The sequence below is a fragment of the Natator depressus genome, chromosome 1, assembly GCF_965152275.1.
Source record: "Natator depressus isolate rNatDep1 chromosome 1, rNatDep2.hap1, whole genome shotgun sequence".
NCBI classification, from domain to species: Eukaryota; Metazoa; Chordata; order Testudines; family Cheloniidae; genus Natator; species Natator depressus.
In genome coordinates, this window is record NC_134234.1 from 319,669,165 (window position 1) to 319,686,139 (window position 16,975).

At 40.6% G+C, this 16,975-nt stretch overlaps 1 protein-coding gene across 2 annotated transcripts in view; it reads right to left on the bottom strand.

The window, feature by feature from the left end:
• The window catches only part of ERGIC2 (ERGIC and golgi 2), a 46,777-nt gene that overhangs the window by 18,886 nt on the left and 10,916 nt on the right, over nucleotides 1-16,975 (bottom strand). For both annotated transcript variants that reach the window (XM_074942451.1, XM_074942452.1), the window contains exons 2-10: nucleotides 15,640-15,688; nucleotides 15,029-15,074; nucleotides 14,086-14,231; nucleotides 11,223-11,331; nucleotides 9,094-9,140; nucleotides 7,499-7,569; nucleotides 4,287-4,327; nucleotides 2,853-2,954; nucleotides 1,214-1,309 (exon numbers count right to left, since the gene is read on the bottom strand). In XM_074942451.1, the coding sequence (XP_074798552.1) occupies nucleotides 1,214-1,309; nucleotides 2,853-2,954; nucleotides 4,287-4,327; nucleotides 7,499-7,569; nucleotides 9,094-9,140; nucleotides 11,223-11,331; nucleotides 14,086-14,191 (572 nt within the window). In that variant the 5' untranslated portion in view covers nucleotides 14,192-14,231; nucleotides 15,029-15,074; nucleotides 15,640-15,688. The remainder of the gene's footprint in view (nucleotides 1-1,213; nucleotides 1,310-2,852; nucleotides 2,955-4,286; nucleotides 4,328-7,498; nucleotides 7,570-9,093; nucleotides 9,141-11,222; nucleotides 11,332-14,085; nucleotides 14,232-15,028; nucleotides 15,075-15,639; nucleotides 15,689-16,975) is intronic.

Here is a 16,975-nt window from a genome sequence, read left to right on the forward strand (position 1 = left end):
TTGCTCTTGAACGGTTACAGCAGGGGCGGGCAAACTTTTTGGCCTGAGGGCCACATCGGGTTTCCAAAATTGTATGGAGGGCCGGCTAGCGGAGACTGTCTCCCCCCCAAAACAGCCAGGCATGGCCTGGCCCCCGCCTCCTATCCGACCATCCCTTCTCGCCCCAACAGCGCCCCCAGGACTCCTGCCCCATCCAACCCCCTGTCCTCTGATGGCCCGCCCGGGACTCCTACCCCATCCACCACCCCCTACTCCCTGTCCCCTGACCACCCCTGGACCCCCACCCCTAACTGCCCCCTGCCGCCCCATCCAACCCCCCACCCATTTCTGACTTGCCCTCCGGGACCCCTGCCCCATCCAACCACCCCTTCTCCCTGTCCCCTGACTGCCCCCTGCCGCCCCCATCCAACCCCCCCTCCTTCTTGACTGCCCCTCCCCGGGACCCCTGCCCCATCCAACCCCCCTCTTCCCCGCCCTCTGACCGCCCCGACCCCTATCCACACCCCCGCCCCTGATCACCACCACCCCAACTCCCCTGCCCTCTATCCAACCCCCCCGCCCCCTTACTGCGCTGCCTGGAGCACTGGTGGCTGGCGGCGCTACAGCCGTGTCACCCAGAGCACCAGGGCAGGCCGCGGCTCTGCAACTGCACTGCCCAGCCGGCTAGAGCATTGCGCCAGCAGTGCGGCACACTGAGGCTGCAGGGGAGGGTGTCAGTGGGGGAGGGGCTGGGGGCTAGCCTCCCGGGCCAGGAGCTCAGGGGCCAGGCAGGAGGGTACAGCCCGCGGGCTGTAGTTTGCCCACCTCTGGGTTAGAGGTATAGTAAGGCCCAATTAGATAACAGGAAAGTACGAGCATTCTAAAAGTATTAGCTGTCACTTTATCACATGTTAACAAAAGGCAATAGTTCATCTAATCAGCTGTAAGGGTTCAATTTATGGATATATGACAACATTGCTGAACACAGGAGAAGCAGCTACTTCAGCAGACATTTCAAAAAGTTCCATAGTTCATGTTGACTATAACCAGACATGAAGAAATATGATGTTTGAAATGAGAGATACCATATGAAAAATATGACCAGAAAGGGAATCTGTATTACGATAAAAGCAGCTAACTAGGCAAAAGTGAGCCAAAGAAAGTTTTTTGCTTAACTACACACACGTCTGTCTTGATCAATTTGTGGTATATTCAGTAAGTGAAAAGAACATACTTGCCCACAGTTATGTGAAAGTTTCCTGCCACTTTATTGACATAGAGATGACCATGAATTCTGCATGCATCTGGAGGCAGTAACGAATTATCCTCCCTGTTTGAACAAGAAACAGGGAAACAGCTCAAAACACAGTAATTGAGATTATTTTATATGTAGGTAAAAAGACAGCATCAATGTAAAGTTTAGAAAACCACATTCTTCTGCCATGGAAAATAAACGTTCTGGTACAACCTAGAAATTCAGAAAAGGGAAAACAAACTGTAATTACAAACTATGAGGTTTAAAACATCTGGACTTCTATGTTAAAAAGCACATTTTATAGTAGATTAAGCACACAAAAAAGTTACACACCCCCATTGAGAAGAAAACAAATTAAGCATAGCTCATTTTATAAACACTATCCTGGCCAGCCTGATGCCGCTCAGAGTTTCAACACATCACTCAAATGTTCAAGACTCCTAGGGGATGAGGCTAACCAGATGGACAAGAACCAGAACAATTACAGAGAAGACTCTCTCAGGCCCTTGGGATATCTGTCACCTCATGAAACACTTTTCAGCAACTCAGATTGAAAATGGTTTGTTCAGGTAATACAGCTGTGCTGACCAGGCTGAACAGCACAAAACATTAAAAAAAAAAAAAAAAAAAAACAGTTGCTGAAAGCTAATTAATGACCATGTACCAAGAAAAGTTTTCAACATCTGTTTAAGAAGTTTTGCCCTGCTCACATTTGCTGGTATAACCATGTCACCTGAAATAGTTTCCAGGTCTGCTTCTGAAAACTGTTAAAACAGCCCAAAGTGTAGTTTAAATGGCACCCCAGAAGATAATGAAATGGGAGCATCACTTCTGAGCACTCTTCAGCAGTGGCCTAAGATGAAAGAATACAGTCGCTCCCCAGACATGGGAAAGGTGTAGTAGACCACAGTGTAGTAACTATGGGAGGGAGCATTTATTGGCATTGGAAAAGGAGAAACTTTTTTTTTTTTTTAATTAACACCAAATAAGGACATGCACAGTAAGTCTTATATATATATATTATTTAAATGATTTTAAAGAAAAAATTCATGTTTGTTACTGATTTAATATTTTTTTATTTATATTAGAAATGCAAGTGCCTGATAAAGCAGGTTAAAAACCTGTTGATGCTTGAAATGAAAGAACTGAAAGAGAGGGCGCTGAAATTGTTTTAGAAAGGTAGTTCATCAAAATAAGTAGATACAATTTGTTTAAAATATTCAAAAATATTTTGTAACTAATTTTAAGCAGCATTAATACATGACAGGTAAGTGATGAGTCTTGAATCTTGTGGGGTGCTGATCATCATAAAAATGCTAAACACACACAAACAGATTCATATAAAAAAGTAACAACCTTTCCAGCAAGTGTTTGCTGGCACACTAAGGATGTAAGTAAAATACAATCCAGTTCAGACTGTTACTGATTTCTTCACAGCCCAGACCAGCAAGTCTCTAAAACTTTAAGACAAAAGGCTTTGGATTCAGGGAAACCTGAAGCAAGGCAGAGCCATACAAGTCTCTTCACCATTATAAATTTGTCTTCAGAAATGAGTTAAACAAAGCAATCAGTCATGAGAGAAAGTGAAATCAGCTGCATGCAACAATTTCTCTCTCACCTTGGTGGCAGTGCTGTTGAAGCACTTTTAAAAGCACTTTTGAATATCACATCTTGAAGGGAGTGTTCTTCTTGCAGCCTACTCTGAATTAACTGCAGCATCCTAAAAGATCACACAGATGAGTACAGTAAGTGGGAATGCATGCAATAGAGTAACAGAAAATAAATTGATAGTTACCGTCAGGTACATTAGTTACATATTATAAAACAACTCAGTTCGGCAAAAGGATGGTATGTTAAATTCAGACATATGCCAAACATTCCTACTGCTCAAATATACACAATTTAAAAAATAAAAATAAAAGCACTGATGTTGGACTCCCATAGTATACCATGAGGATGGTAAAACTAGAAAACGATTCCTAAAGAACTAAGCATGAATTTAAAGAGTCTTTAGATTCTGTGACAGAGCTTTCAGATGCGAAGGACACAGGTAAGGTTTGTTGGTGAGACAGACAAGCTTTCGAGCTTATGCAGAGCTCTTCTTCAGGAAAAGATTTGAAGAAGAGTTCTGTGTAAGCCTGAAACATCTCCCACTCACCAACAGAAATTGGTCCAATAAAAAGATATTACCTCACCCACCTTTTGTCTCTACTATCCTGGGACTGATACGGCTCTACAACAACACTGCATACAGTTAAGGTTGGCAGGCCCAACCATTCATTTACTTTGGCAGTAGTTCCATTGGTAAACTCAGAAGTTTGGGATTCCATACACACATCCCTCCTCATCACCATCTCAACCAACCTCCCAATTCCAACAAAAACAAATTAGAATGAATCCTAGGCCTAAATTCATACTAAACAAAGTACTGCATGCAATCTCCAGGGTCTCGCATTAGAGCACATATGCACTTGTCTGCTTACTGTTGTGTTATACAGTACATTGGAGCATTTCTCTCCCCAGCTGCATCAAAGAGGAAGGAGGAAGGAGAGAACAACAATAAACTTTAAGTGCTAACAGTAATCAATTCAACTGCTGAAGGTGGCGAGTCATTTTGATTTAATGACTCTGACATACACCTAAACGTGGCAAATGAGTTCATAACGAAACTACCAAAACTACCACACGTGCAATTAAACTAGATAAAATGCGTCAGGACTGGTTTATTACAAGGACTGACAGATAGATCATAGAGTTTTGTATTTTACAAAATGAAGGAGTACTCATTCGTGGCAAAGACACCGAATGCTGACTAGCCAGCTCTAAAAAGCCAGACGAAAAATAAAGGACCTTCAGTTTCAGTGGGTGTGTACTGCACGATTATGGGCAGTATCTGTGCAAGGTAACACAGGGTTGGGTTTGTTTCTTTTAAACATGACTTAGGTATACTCAGAGCACATTCTCGGAGCTGTATCCAGTGACAAAAGAAAAGCAGACCTATCGTTGTCCAATCTACATGCATTCACATCAGTGCTTTAGAATTATCTATTACCTCTGCCACTCTCTTTGCTGGGGAGTAAGATCAAATATTACCTGCAACAAAGAAGAAAACACATAGTAACACATAACCAGAAAGCAATACCAATGACTCCACCCCACCAAAGTTCTCTCCACAAAATTCAGAACAGAAAAAAGGAAGGTGATTTAACAATATTTTATTTTGTGCTAAAAGATTTATCCAACTTTTCCCATATACAGTAAATCCAAAGCGGACTTTAAATTTTAGCTTTTCATTAGTTAATCCTAACAATGTGGAGCTAGGAGACAGATTTTTATAACTATACATAGTTCAAAAGGTAGCAACTATAGTTTAAAAATAAAAGAAGCAAGTGCAGTTACAGTCCAACACTGAACTGTGTTAAACAAGGCTCAGCATTTGGTATATCGAAACCTCAGCCTACTTTTTGCCATGGCAAACAAGCCATTGAACACCATTTTAACCTTTTATTACAGACACAGCAAAGAAGGAAAAACAGTTAAAGCACCTGAAACGTAAAGTATTAAGTAAGGCTTTCATTTTAACATCCCTTATTTCCTTTCCCTTTAGTTGGAGAGAGTTTTTACAGTCTATTAGATGATACTAAAGATGGTAATAACTGTCCTTTTGGTGAAAAGAGAAGATGTTAGTTGAGATGGGCTGGACCTGTTGTTGCTGCTGCTACAGTTAGACCCCATTTCTTAGAAGACACAAAAAACAGGAGACGCAAACAGCAAAGATTGAAAATGTGACTTCTGTCTCTGGTGTTGACTTTCACTTGCAACCTCACTGCTGGAAAAAACACAGACACCGCACATGGTCTTATTAGCTACTCTGAGACCTGGCAAACTCAAACCAGCATTGGGCTGTTTAGGATATTTGTTTTAGCAGTTTCTTTCTGATCACAGGCTGACAGTAATGTTACAAAATATACAGTCTCGGCCAGCTAAGAGACTACTGTTAGACAGAAGGAAAAAGGAGAGGGATAGGTAAGAGAAGAAGAAAGGTTGTGAAGGGAAAGAATACATAATGTGGTGGTAGGGGGGTGCTGTGACCATGTCTCACATCTCAGGTGCTGTTTGGGATTCAAATGGGGCTGGTAGAGGTGGCGGTGTAATCTGGGTCCCTGTCCCGGGCCCAATCTAGGCAGGACATCTTTTAGGATTAGGATGAAGGAGGCCTGGGGTCCCAGGAGACAGTGGGGGTGGCAGCCATGATGGTAAAGCTCACTCCAGTATCCTCCATCTATTCTTTCACAAAGTTTCTCTCTTTCAGGACCCACAAAGGGAATGGTGGGAGAAACAGCCCAAACAGCCCATCTTCTCATTCTACCATCCACCAATTAGGCCTAGTTTTGACACACCAATTTTGGTTCACTGTGTTCCAGACCCCAATTTTCTTGTTTACCAAGCATGATCTTAACATGGTCCTTGAGTTTTATGTAGGCCTTTTGGTTTGGGTTAATTCAGCCTGTCTCCCTTTCCTACTTTTTCCCCATCAACATTTATTTTTATAAGTCATTGTGACATCTTATGAACTCTCACTCACTCTTCACAGTTGAGCCACAATCAGAGTGAATTTGCAGGCCCAATTATCACAACAGCCCCTAGTGGGCCCGAGACTTTGTCCTCCCTCTCCAATCACCCATTTTTAGGGATATGGCTCAAAACACAGGAACTTACACAGTTTACAAAGGATATAACTGTCACCATACATTTCACTGCTAAGTGTACTGCTTTGATTACATACCTAATATTTGTTTTATATTAAGCTCTGAAAATATGGCTCATAAAATCAAATATTTGCAAGTTGTTCCTGGCACAGAATTATCAGTGAAGTGAAAACGTTCAATAACGGCATATGCATTTCCTCAGCTACTGTAAACTGAACAGTCTCCAAGAAATTACAGACAGAACTACTTAATGGGTTTAAATCAATCAATCTGCAACTAAACAGACAATTGTGATGCAGCATATACTCCCCGGGGACAAGGTATTTAACCCCATTCACTCAGGCCCACTGTACTGACTTGCAGTTAGACTTACAGGGTATGTCTACACAGCAAAGCCCATGCCAGCTGACTCAGGCTCACAGGGCTCAAGTTGTGGAGCTGTTTGACGGCTGTGTAGACTTCCAGGCTTGGGCTGCAGCCTGAGCTTTGGGAGCCTCCCACTTTACAGGGCTCCAGCCCAGCTGGGAAATCTAGAAAGCAACAAAACAGCTCCGCAGCCTGAGCCCTGCGATCCCAAGACGGCTCACATGGGCTAACTGTGAGTGTCTAGTTGCTGTGTAGACATACCCGCAGGCTGCTTCAGGGAAGCAGCATATAATTGCTATGGGACTCGATGACTTGAGGAAACAGCATCAAGCAGATCTCATATCCAGATGCATCACTGTCTGCTCAATTGAAAGATAAGAAGACACCACAATAATGAGCATCCATTAAGGAACTTGTAATTGCACTTCAGGTAACACTTGAAGCTGGTTCTCCAACAGCTGACGAGAACAACAAAAAGCGCGCACACAATGGTACTTGAAAAATAAACAACAGTCCATGAGTTAGTCTGTTGAACCACTTCACAGGAGAAACATGAAAAGCCCAAAATGAAAAAGCAAACTCAAGGAACCAACATTAAAAGAATACACCTAAATTGGGGGAGAAGACGACAGAAAATATTTTCAGATTCTACTCTCTCTTTACAGAAACAAAAAGCAAAATTAAGCAAAGCTGCCAATGGGAGTTCTTCATCTATCTAATTGACAGGAAAATGAATACAGAGCCAATTGTTAGCTGTTATAATTCAGCAATAGAAACACACATGCTACCTAATGGTGATGTAACTTAATAGCTATAGAATATTCCAATCTATTCATGAATGCGGACCCAAGAACAGGGAATATGCTGTAGTTTTCTTAAGTTAAAGACTTAAATTTGCACACTACCAATGAGCGAGCATGCAGAAAACATAGTTCCATGGTCACAATGAAAATACATTTCTGGACAGCATTTCTTTCTAGCGTGAGCATATTAAGCTCACACAGCCAATCCTGAAACCAGTTTTGCATGGACAAACCTTTGTGACCATGTGGAGCATCAGTGTTACTCTGCATGGGTCCAACTTCAGGACTGGATAGTAGTTTTGGAGGTACGGTTCAGCCAAAATGAAAAAGGCATGCCACAGCTAATAAAGAGCACCATCTTTATAAAGAAAATGGAATAAACTTACCGGTTCATAAACTAAACCATCTGCAGAGACAACCATTGTTTCTGCTAAATCCAAAACATCAGCCCCCACATCTGTTTCAAAAAACAAAACAAAATAGAAAATATTAAAAGAAAATATAAATATGAATAAAAACAAAAAATATCCAGTAGAAATCAAGCTTGACAGCATCTCTTCAAACCTATCAATAAAACAGCAGATACTAATTACGGTGAGAAAATCTATTCTTTATTAACAGGATGCAAGTCCATACTAGTAGAGAAAAAAAAGCTGGCAAGAAACTGATGACTGAAAAAACTTTTCAATCCACCTAACAAAACATCACAGAGAGAGAAGGGGACAGAGACAGTTTTTAGGAGAAGCATCATTTCTCACTGATATATCACTTTCAGAGAATGCTCATTTACTGCTCTTCTTAAACAGTAAGTACTGGACAAAATATTATATGAAGTGTAATTACTGTAGCTCTGTATATACACACACACATACTTATATGCATTTCCCACACACAAATTGATCAGTGCAAACTTAAATCTCTTCCATTTACATAAACGCAGTTATCAAATCTAAAATGACACTAGTCCACAGAGAGACTAAGCTATTTGGTTTTTTTAAAAGAAGGAAAACACATTGGAAGATAGATTTATTTAAAACTAACTACAAAAAACATACTGACAATATTTAAGCTCTTATTTAGCACTCTGCACCTCCAAAGAGCGTGACAAACAGTAATTGTCATAACAGCCTGATGAGGTAACTAAGTATTGTACCCATTTATCATATGGCAGGACTGAGGGAGAGCGGTTTAAGGAGTTGCCCAAGACCAAACAAACAGGGAGTCTGTATCAGAGCCAGGTTTAGATTTCAGAGAGTTCCTATCTGCTATTCTTGTGGCAGATTAACATTTAAAATAACCAATGAGAGTAGGGAATGGGGTACTTGTAAATCAAAACAATTATGAGACAAACTTCAGCATCACACAATCTAAAAATATTATAGCTGTGTAAGACCCATGAAAAGAGGGATTCAACATAGAATGTAGACAAAACCTTAACACCAACAATCTGTCTCGGAAAAACTGTTTTCTCTGTCACTCAAGGATAAAAAAAAAAAATCTTTTTGTGGATACAGACTAACACGGCTGCTACTCTGAAAAAAAAAAACAAAAAACCTACAATGTAGACAAATGTAATTTAATTACCCACTGCTTGTTAAAAAAGAGCTGCGAACCTGTGTTTAACGATTATGAAGGCACTGACTGAACATGGCCAACCTCAGCATGAAACTAACCCTCTCTCTGTCTTAGTTTTGTTGTAAATGCCACCAAACAGTAGAGCACGTTTATGATCTGCCTGACTTACGACTTTAATAAATTGCTCCTGTCTGCTCTCAGTTAACTATGCCTAATCCTGTGACTCAGGAATAAGCTACATATTATTGCTCAAAAAAATCTAGAACAATCACTCTCTTCTTGGACAGCCAAAATCAAGATGTCGGAACAAGTTATCATAAGCATGTTATTTTTAATCTGAAAGCAATACCAATTTTTTTTTAAAAAACCACAACCACCAGCACTGTCATGCTGATGGAATACTTACATTGACACTTCATGGCAACAGTAATATCTATATTGATTCTTAATTTACTGGAAGACAAAAAAGCAAAAATTTGCAATATTAAGTAAATTTAGTACAGATGCCAAGACAAAATAACTATGTGAGAATATGTACAGAAATGCACTCCAAGGGCAAAATGAATACCAGCACAGGTAAATACTATATCCATAGGCAGAGAGGTTTAGAGACTAGTTTAGAAAGTCACACAGTGTCCTAGTCACCACTTTAGCCTTTAATACAAGACAAGTGGCAAAGGGAGAACTAGTTTCATAGAAAAATTAAAATACTGCAATTAACTTTAAAAACTAAATGAAATATGACTGGTTCAGGAATTTAGCTACCTCTTATAAAACCCCAAAGGTTGCAGAAAAGCAGTGTCTCTGTTGTCAGTAATATTTTGAAGTATATTTTCATGAAACTATAGTAGCACACAGCTCCCAATGAATTTAGTGGAATGGGAGGCACAGGGGGGTCACAAAGCTAAAACCCTGTGCAAGGATTTGAACATCTACTTCTTGTTTTATCACCTCCAGGCATAAGCACCAACTCCGTGGGTGCTCCAGCCCCAGAGCACCCATGGAAAAAAAAAAATAGTGGCTGCTCAGCACCCACCGGCAGCCCCACCAATCAACTCCTCCACGCGTCACAGATCAGCTGTTCAGCAGCGTGCAGAAGGTGCTGGTGGGGGTGGAGGAGGAGCGGGGGCAGGTGGAGGTGGGAAAAGACGAGGCGGGAGTCGAGCACCCCCTGGGAACAGACGAAGTCGGCGACTATGTCTGCAGGAGCAGGTTTTTATTTCATTTCAGTGAGAATCCTACACGATCACAATTCAACAGCTGCTCTGTCTGACACAAATTGGGATCCAGCTGCCAGAAAATGCTATTGCCTTTGGTACAGACTTCTGTTTTTGAAACCAGGACTTTTCAAGCACCAAAGTACAGCCACTTTTAAAAGCAGGACTTTTCAAGCAGCAAACGAAAACAAACAAAAAGTCATATGAATCCGGACTATTCCTTCTATCTATCTGAGGTACTTATATGGCCTCTATATCAGTAATATCGGAGCACCTCACAATATTTAATGTGTTTATCCTCAGAACACCCTTGTGAGGTGAATACGTGCTATTAATCCCATTTTACAGATGGAAAACAGAGGCACAGGCAGGCTAAGTGACTTTGCAAAGAAACCTCCTCACCAATATATACTTAAGATGCAGGTTGCACAGTTTAAAAAGGGAAGGTTTGCTACACTCACCCAAGATAGCTTTTCAGCCAAACTTAAGAGACACTTTGACGAAGGAGCCAAAGGCTATGTAACTGAGTGCAATAGGAGGATGTCAGTCTGTTCGAATGGATTTTTCTTTGAGGGGCAAAACCTGAGTTTTGCATGCATCTCACTTAAATCTATTATAGAAATTCTTTTTCTGAATAAATAGGTCTTTTTGAACTTTTGACATAACACAATCACCACTTTAAGCCAATTTTCAAAAATGTACATCACATATGTGAACTGGGTTACAGGATTTAAATACACAAAACCCGATCTTCAGAGGCGCTGACCACGTTCAGCTCCCACTGACTTCAAGTGGAGTTGTGGAGCACGTAGCACCTCAGAAAAATCAGGCAAGCACATGGAACTGACAGCAAGAGTATCTCCAGCCAACCTCGGTTGTCATGACATGTAGTAAGATGACAGGCAACCTTCAGATAGCTTGGTCATCGACAGCGAATTGCTTTAAAATTAATCTTCAACACTCTGAACTGCACTCAGAAGCAAAACAAGAAGCATACTGACAAAAACGCTGAAAGAGTGCCAGAACAGCACCTTGGATTTAAGGGTTAGATTTGGCTGAGACTACATCCAAAAAGTTGCTGGATTGAAAGCAAGTCTCTTCCCTCTTCATGGAAGGCAGATGTGTTTCATTTTCTTATTGAACCTGGCCCCAGCATATTAAACAACAAAAGAAAAAGTAAATCACTTGTTTCCATTTTAATTTCAAACTGTAGTTGCTAATGAGTGGCAAGACTATTTTAAATCCATTCTTTTTCAGAACAGCTGATGAAATGCAGACAACTTAAATTTAAAAGAAATTCTAAGGAATAAAAAGTTACCTAGTAAAATCCTTGTCTACTTCATATTCATATTTCATCCAGGTGTCTCGATACACCATAAACTCCAGTATGGTTAATAAAGCCATAGCTGTAAATGCTATTAAAGAAACTGAGAAATCAAAAAGAAAAAGGATCAGCTTGTGAGAAAATGTTATTTACTGCTGGCATTTACAAAAAAGAAACAATACAAAGAATTTAATACTTAAGGAAGGCATTTTGGTGCAAATAAATGAATTTATTGAGTTCAGGTCTTGACTATATTTATCACAAATAAGCCATAAGTGCAAAAATTCTCTTAGAAACACATCAACTGTACAATTTTCTCATTTACATAGGAAGAACAAAAATACTGAAAGTCCCAATCCAAAAATATATTTTGGGTATGATGGGCTGTCCCCTCAGAAAACATTTCATAGAGTCCATAAAAATTTTCTCCCTCCACTGCAAGGATGCCACATGATAATAACTTTCCATGAATAAGGGGCGCTGGATGGACTTAAGTCTATCATTGCTGATCCTTTCTCAAATGCAAAGATAACCACAGAGCAAGATGAGCTTCCCAGCTACTTATTTACAGAAGTGCCCCATCATCATGGTATCCAGGTGCTCTGCCCTCTGCTCAAAGGCTAAGCATATTGTGTGTACAATATATCCATCACCATGCACAGGGCCTGAAAATCAAATCCAGCTCTATCACAATGACAGCACAGGCTACTAAACACAGAGCCCGTTGGGATTTTCGGTATTCACACAGAAGATTTCCTTTAGTTAAAATAGCCTGAATAAAAAGTAAACCCTGATGTTTGCAGCATTACCCTGTAACAGATATGATCAGTTCCTGTATATCCTTGGGAGACCTTATTGAATTAAGTTTAAGTAGCTTTAGGTCCATTGTTTTAAATGAATAGTTTATATATGATTGTGTTCTACTCCATGCACAACTCCTCCACGAACTAAAAGCAGTCAGTGGTGATTAAGGCAAATCAGCAAGTTTGCAACCCCCACAGCAATGCACCAGCTCCTGGGAAGCTCACATATACTGGTTAAAACTGGATTCTCCCCGACCAACAGACAAAGAAGAGACTTTTGGATAAACAGCCTGAGTTTAAACTGACTCAAAACCTCCTTTCTGGGTCAGCAAATGGACAGGACCTTCTGCCCCAGGCAGGGCCCCAATCCTCATGGAAAGGCTGACACCTACCGGAGCCTGAAGTCAGAGTTGGGTGACCTCTAGTAAGCTTTATAGAATGTGTGTAGGTTCTTTATATTATTATATTATATTTATAATGTTTTCTCTGTAATGCTTTTCCCTTAAGAATAAATGAGTTTGCTTAAAAAGAGCTGAGTGGTAACATACAACTGCTAGCATTTACGCTATTCATAGAGTCTCTGGAGAGAAAACAAAGTGCAGATGCTGGCCTGTTTAGGCAGTCTGGCTTGCTGGGAATACCACAGAGTAGGCAGGGAACTGTGCAGCCTGGAAAAACCGCAGTCTGCAGGGAGATAGATGCAGCTGTCTGCTAAAGAGAGGTGACAGTTGAAGAGCTGGGAGCCTAGAGTGGATGCCCTTGAGGGATTACAGAGGGGGAATATAGGTGCAGTTGCCCTGAACTGTGGCAGACCCCACGTACCTTTCTCTAACTTAAAATGGTTAAGACTGGGCAAGAAATGCCTAGGGGGCACGAAATGCCTTGGTACCAATCAGGCTTATAGAACTTGGGCTTTCATATCACAGATTTATGCTTCTAGTCTCAGCCAAGAAAAACAAATAAGGGAAATAAGATGCACCACTCACTCAATAAGAAGAGGTAACCTGTGGAAGTCACTTGTGCATATCAATCCAGTAACAAAGCTGCCAGCCTCTTTTTGTAATAATTACAGATGAACAAAACTCAGCCCATTTTGTGTTTGACTGAGCAAAAGAACACATTAAAAAGCACCAAAAACTGGATTAATGGTCAATTTCTAATCCAAGATGTGCATTGCATATCTCCTCATTGGGACTGTGAAATTGTGCATAAAGTCATGCTATTGTGAATACACACAGAAATACAGTAAAGATGTCTGAGGTTCATCCGGAGACACATGCTGTGCATTGCCAGTTAGAACCATGACTCTGGCCTGGTCTGACACCTATAGATAGAAATGAGAGGAGCCCAGGTGAACACTGAGGCTGTAGTCTGCACAAATACCTTCAGTGGAGGGGGTATTACAGAATTACTGAGTGCTTCCCTCACCCTGCTAACATTGCCTCAGTCTTCCAGAGAGAATAGTTAGGGAAGATGATTCTTTTCGCATCTGATGTTAAAGTGATATAGAGCAGGATATCACTTGTGTATCGCTGGTATTTCAGTCCATGGTGTTTCACATTGTCATGGCTTCGTATAGATGTTGAACAGGATAGGGGAAAAGACCAATCCTTGTGGGACTCCACAAGTGCAGGCTTTGGAAGGAGGGACACAATAGACAGTCTTATTTTAGTGTAGCTACAGTACACTTCAATTGTATTCCATTTAGAAAGTATGCACAGCATGTTTGTGGGGGGGAGGTAAATTCATAACTCTCTCGAAAGCTCATTTTGTTAATTTATATCATAGGTGCACATATACCCCTTACATCTGTTTGATTCTTAACTACTGGACAGAATTTCCCATGTGACAGATTCATACATTTTGTCCAACAGCAGGAGAAACAAATTGAGCCATCACCTGAAAGGGATTAGCTACAGCACCGTATAGGTCTTTTAAATCCACATTTGTAAACTCATGTCTTCCCACAACTGAAACATTTACTACCAAAATGCGCTAAAGAGACTCACCACATTACTCAGGCCAGGCATCACCAGTGTCTCAGTAAGGCTTACCTGTTCCACCACTTGTTGAAGTCTCCACATAGCTCTCAGGAACCTTTGGAAAGGCATCCAACTCTTTCATCAAATTAAGGGTCTTCTTCCGATTCAGTCGCCTCATCTTCAGCAGATTCCCCCACTTCCTCCTTCATATATTCACTCTATATTGAGAATAAATTGTTCCAATTAGAGACACCAACAATCCAGCTTCAGCCCTAAAACTGACCGATTATAGGAATAAATTCTATGGTCTATGTTATGCAGGGGGTCAGCCTAGATGATCTTAACAATCGGTGAATAATTTACACTTAGAAATCTTTTGATGAAAGATGCAATGTAACGCCTTCAACATTCATTATAATATATTCTTTCCATTTTACACAACTAAATGATCATCATTATTGACAGATATTGCAGTTAATTAAGATTAAAGTCAGTTCCATGTTAAATGTACTAAAGCCAAACTTCTGACAGTGAATCGAAGTCAGTGCCTTAACTAATGGAGGATGTCTAACATGCTACATACGACTCAGAAGGATTCCACACTGCTCATCGCGCCCCCACCCACCCCCCATGTTCAGCTAAGGCAGATTTGTACTGTATGCTAAAGAAAGAATCATCCTGTCAATAATTTGATCATTACTAGTGAAAAAGCAGTATAATTCATAGTGTAAAATTCATTCAAAGACCAATGTGCAACTAAAAATTGTTCATGGACAAAATTTCCTTGAAGGAAGTCAAAATAAGCCCTTTTTTTTTTTTAAACTTGTATATTCTGGATACTCATACCGGCACATCTTTTTGTGCTCACAGAAGTAAAGCCATTTGTTTTCACTGCACATGACACGTGCCTGAAAATTGCACACCAAATTCTAACACAGGTCACAATCAATCAACTTCCCAATATGCCTACGCTTTTGGATTAACTCACAAACCCGCGGCACACAAGTTCTCTTACCTTGTCCTGATGACTGTCTTACTGTTCTTAGGTAAGGAGTGATGTACTAAAAAGAAAGAACAGAATCCAAAGTAACCTGTTAACCTGTATATGTCCAGACTCCTAAGACTGCCCCAAAAGTCATATGCAAATTATGTGCATATGCCCAATGGGAAAATAAATCTGCTGCCCTGACTCTCTCCCTTGTTCTGAGTTTTCCTGAAATGCCTATAGCGTAGTTTATGCAGGTTGAGAGTGGAGGAAGGATTGCTGAAGCAGGTCAGTGGAGACTGGAGAGATGCTGGAGCAGGTCAGTGGTGTGAGAGGGTTTGCAGGCCAGAAAGATGAGGATGCCAACAAGTAAGTGGGAAGAGAAGCTGGAGCAGGTCAGGAGAGTGAAGATGGGTGGAAGACAAGGGGATTGTTAGTGACAGTCAGGTGTAAAGGGGAATGAAGTAGTGTGGGAGTGGTGCTGGAATGGGACAATGGATGAAGCAGTTGGTGGGGGGTGGGGAGTGCTGGAGAAGAACATATTACATATCAGAGAATCTAACACACAATATTTTAAACGCCACAGATATTTATAGTTTTGCATCAATATCCAAAAAAGATCAGCAGACAGGTTGTCTTACCTTGACCCTTTGTCTCTCTTGATGTTCTTCGCTATTTTGAAGCGAGGTTCTAAAACAAAAAGAAGGAATCCCAAACAAGTCATAATCTAAGTGGCTATTTCGTTTATCAGGAATGCATCCATGCCTATAAAAAACTTGAAATTACAAAGTTTATATGTGCATGAAAATCTTTAGCGCTGAGAGAATCTGCCCAGCCTCCAAACATGCCCTTTTTGCTTCTGCACATGCTCACCCTCCTACTATTGTCTAATGGGCATGTGCATGTACAATGCATATGACCATTAAGGCAAGTGAAGCCCCAATGAAGCTGCTGCCCTTACTGTGCCTTTTGCCCGAGTTGCAATGGGGATCCACTTTCAAAAATGCCCCGAAATTTGATAATCCAGGTTGAAGCCAGGAATGGGAGTGGAGCAACAAGAGAGAGAGAGAGAGAGGGGAGGCTAGAGTGGGCAATGGTGTGTGAGTGTGAGAGAGAGTGTAATCGATCCAGATTGGAGACAGGGGTGGGAGTGGAGCAAGTAGAGGAGGTAGAGAGAAGAGGCTAGAGTGGGCAATGCTGGTGAGAGTGAGTGTGAGAGCGTGTGCGCCGGGGAAAGAAAACTATTCAATATTATAATTTTAGCTAATTACAACTTAATACAAGTTGTGACTACCTCCTTTACTATAAAAGACATTTTTCTAGTGAGTGCAAATAAAGGTAGGGAGATACTGTGAATGAATTCCTTGCTAACTGGTCATTATTACAACTATGGAAGAATAAAAAGTAGGGCTGTCAAGAGATTAAAAAAATTAAATCGCACAATTAATCACGCTCTTAATAATAGAATACCATTTATTTAAATATTTTTTGATGTTTTCTACATTTTCAAATATAATTTATTTCAATTACAACACAGAATACAAAGTGTATAGTGCTCACTTTGTATTTTTGATTACAAATATTTTCATAGTAAAACACAAAGTAGTATTTGTCAATTCATGTAATACAAGTACTGTAGTACAATCTCTATCATGAAAGCTGAACTTACAAATGTAGAATTATACACAAAAAAAAACTGCATTCAAAAATAAAACAATGAAGGCTCTAAAGTTTTACAAGTCCACACAGTCCTAATTCAGCCAATCGCTCAGACAAACAAGTTTGGTTACAATTTGCAGGAGATAATACTGCCCGCTTCCTGTTTATGTCACCTGAAAGTGAGAACAGGCATTTACATGGCACTGTTGTAGCCAGCATCACAAGATATTTACGTGCCAGATGCACTAACGATTCATATGTCCCTTCATGCTTCAATCACCACTCCAGGGGACGTGTCCATACTGCTGATGGGTTTTG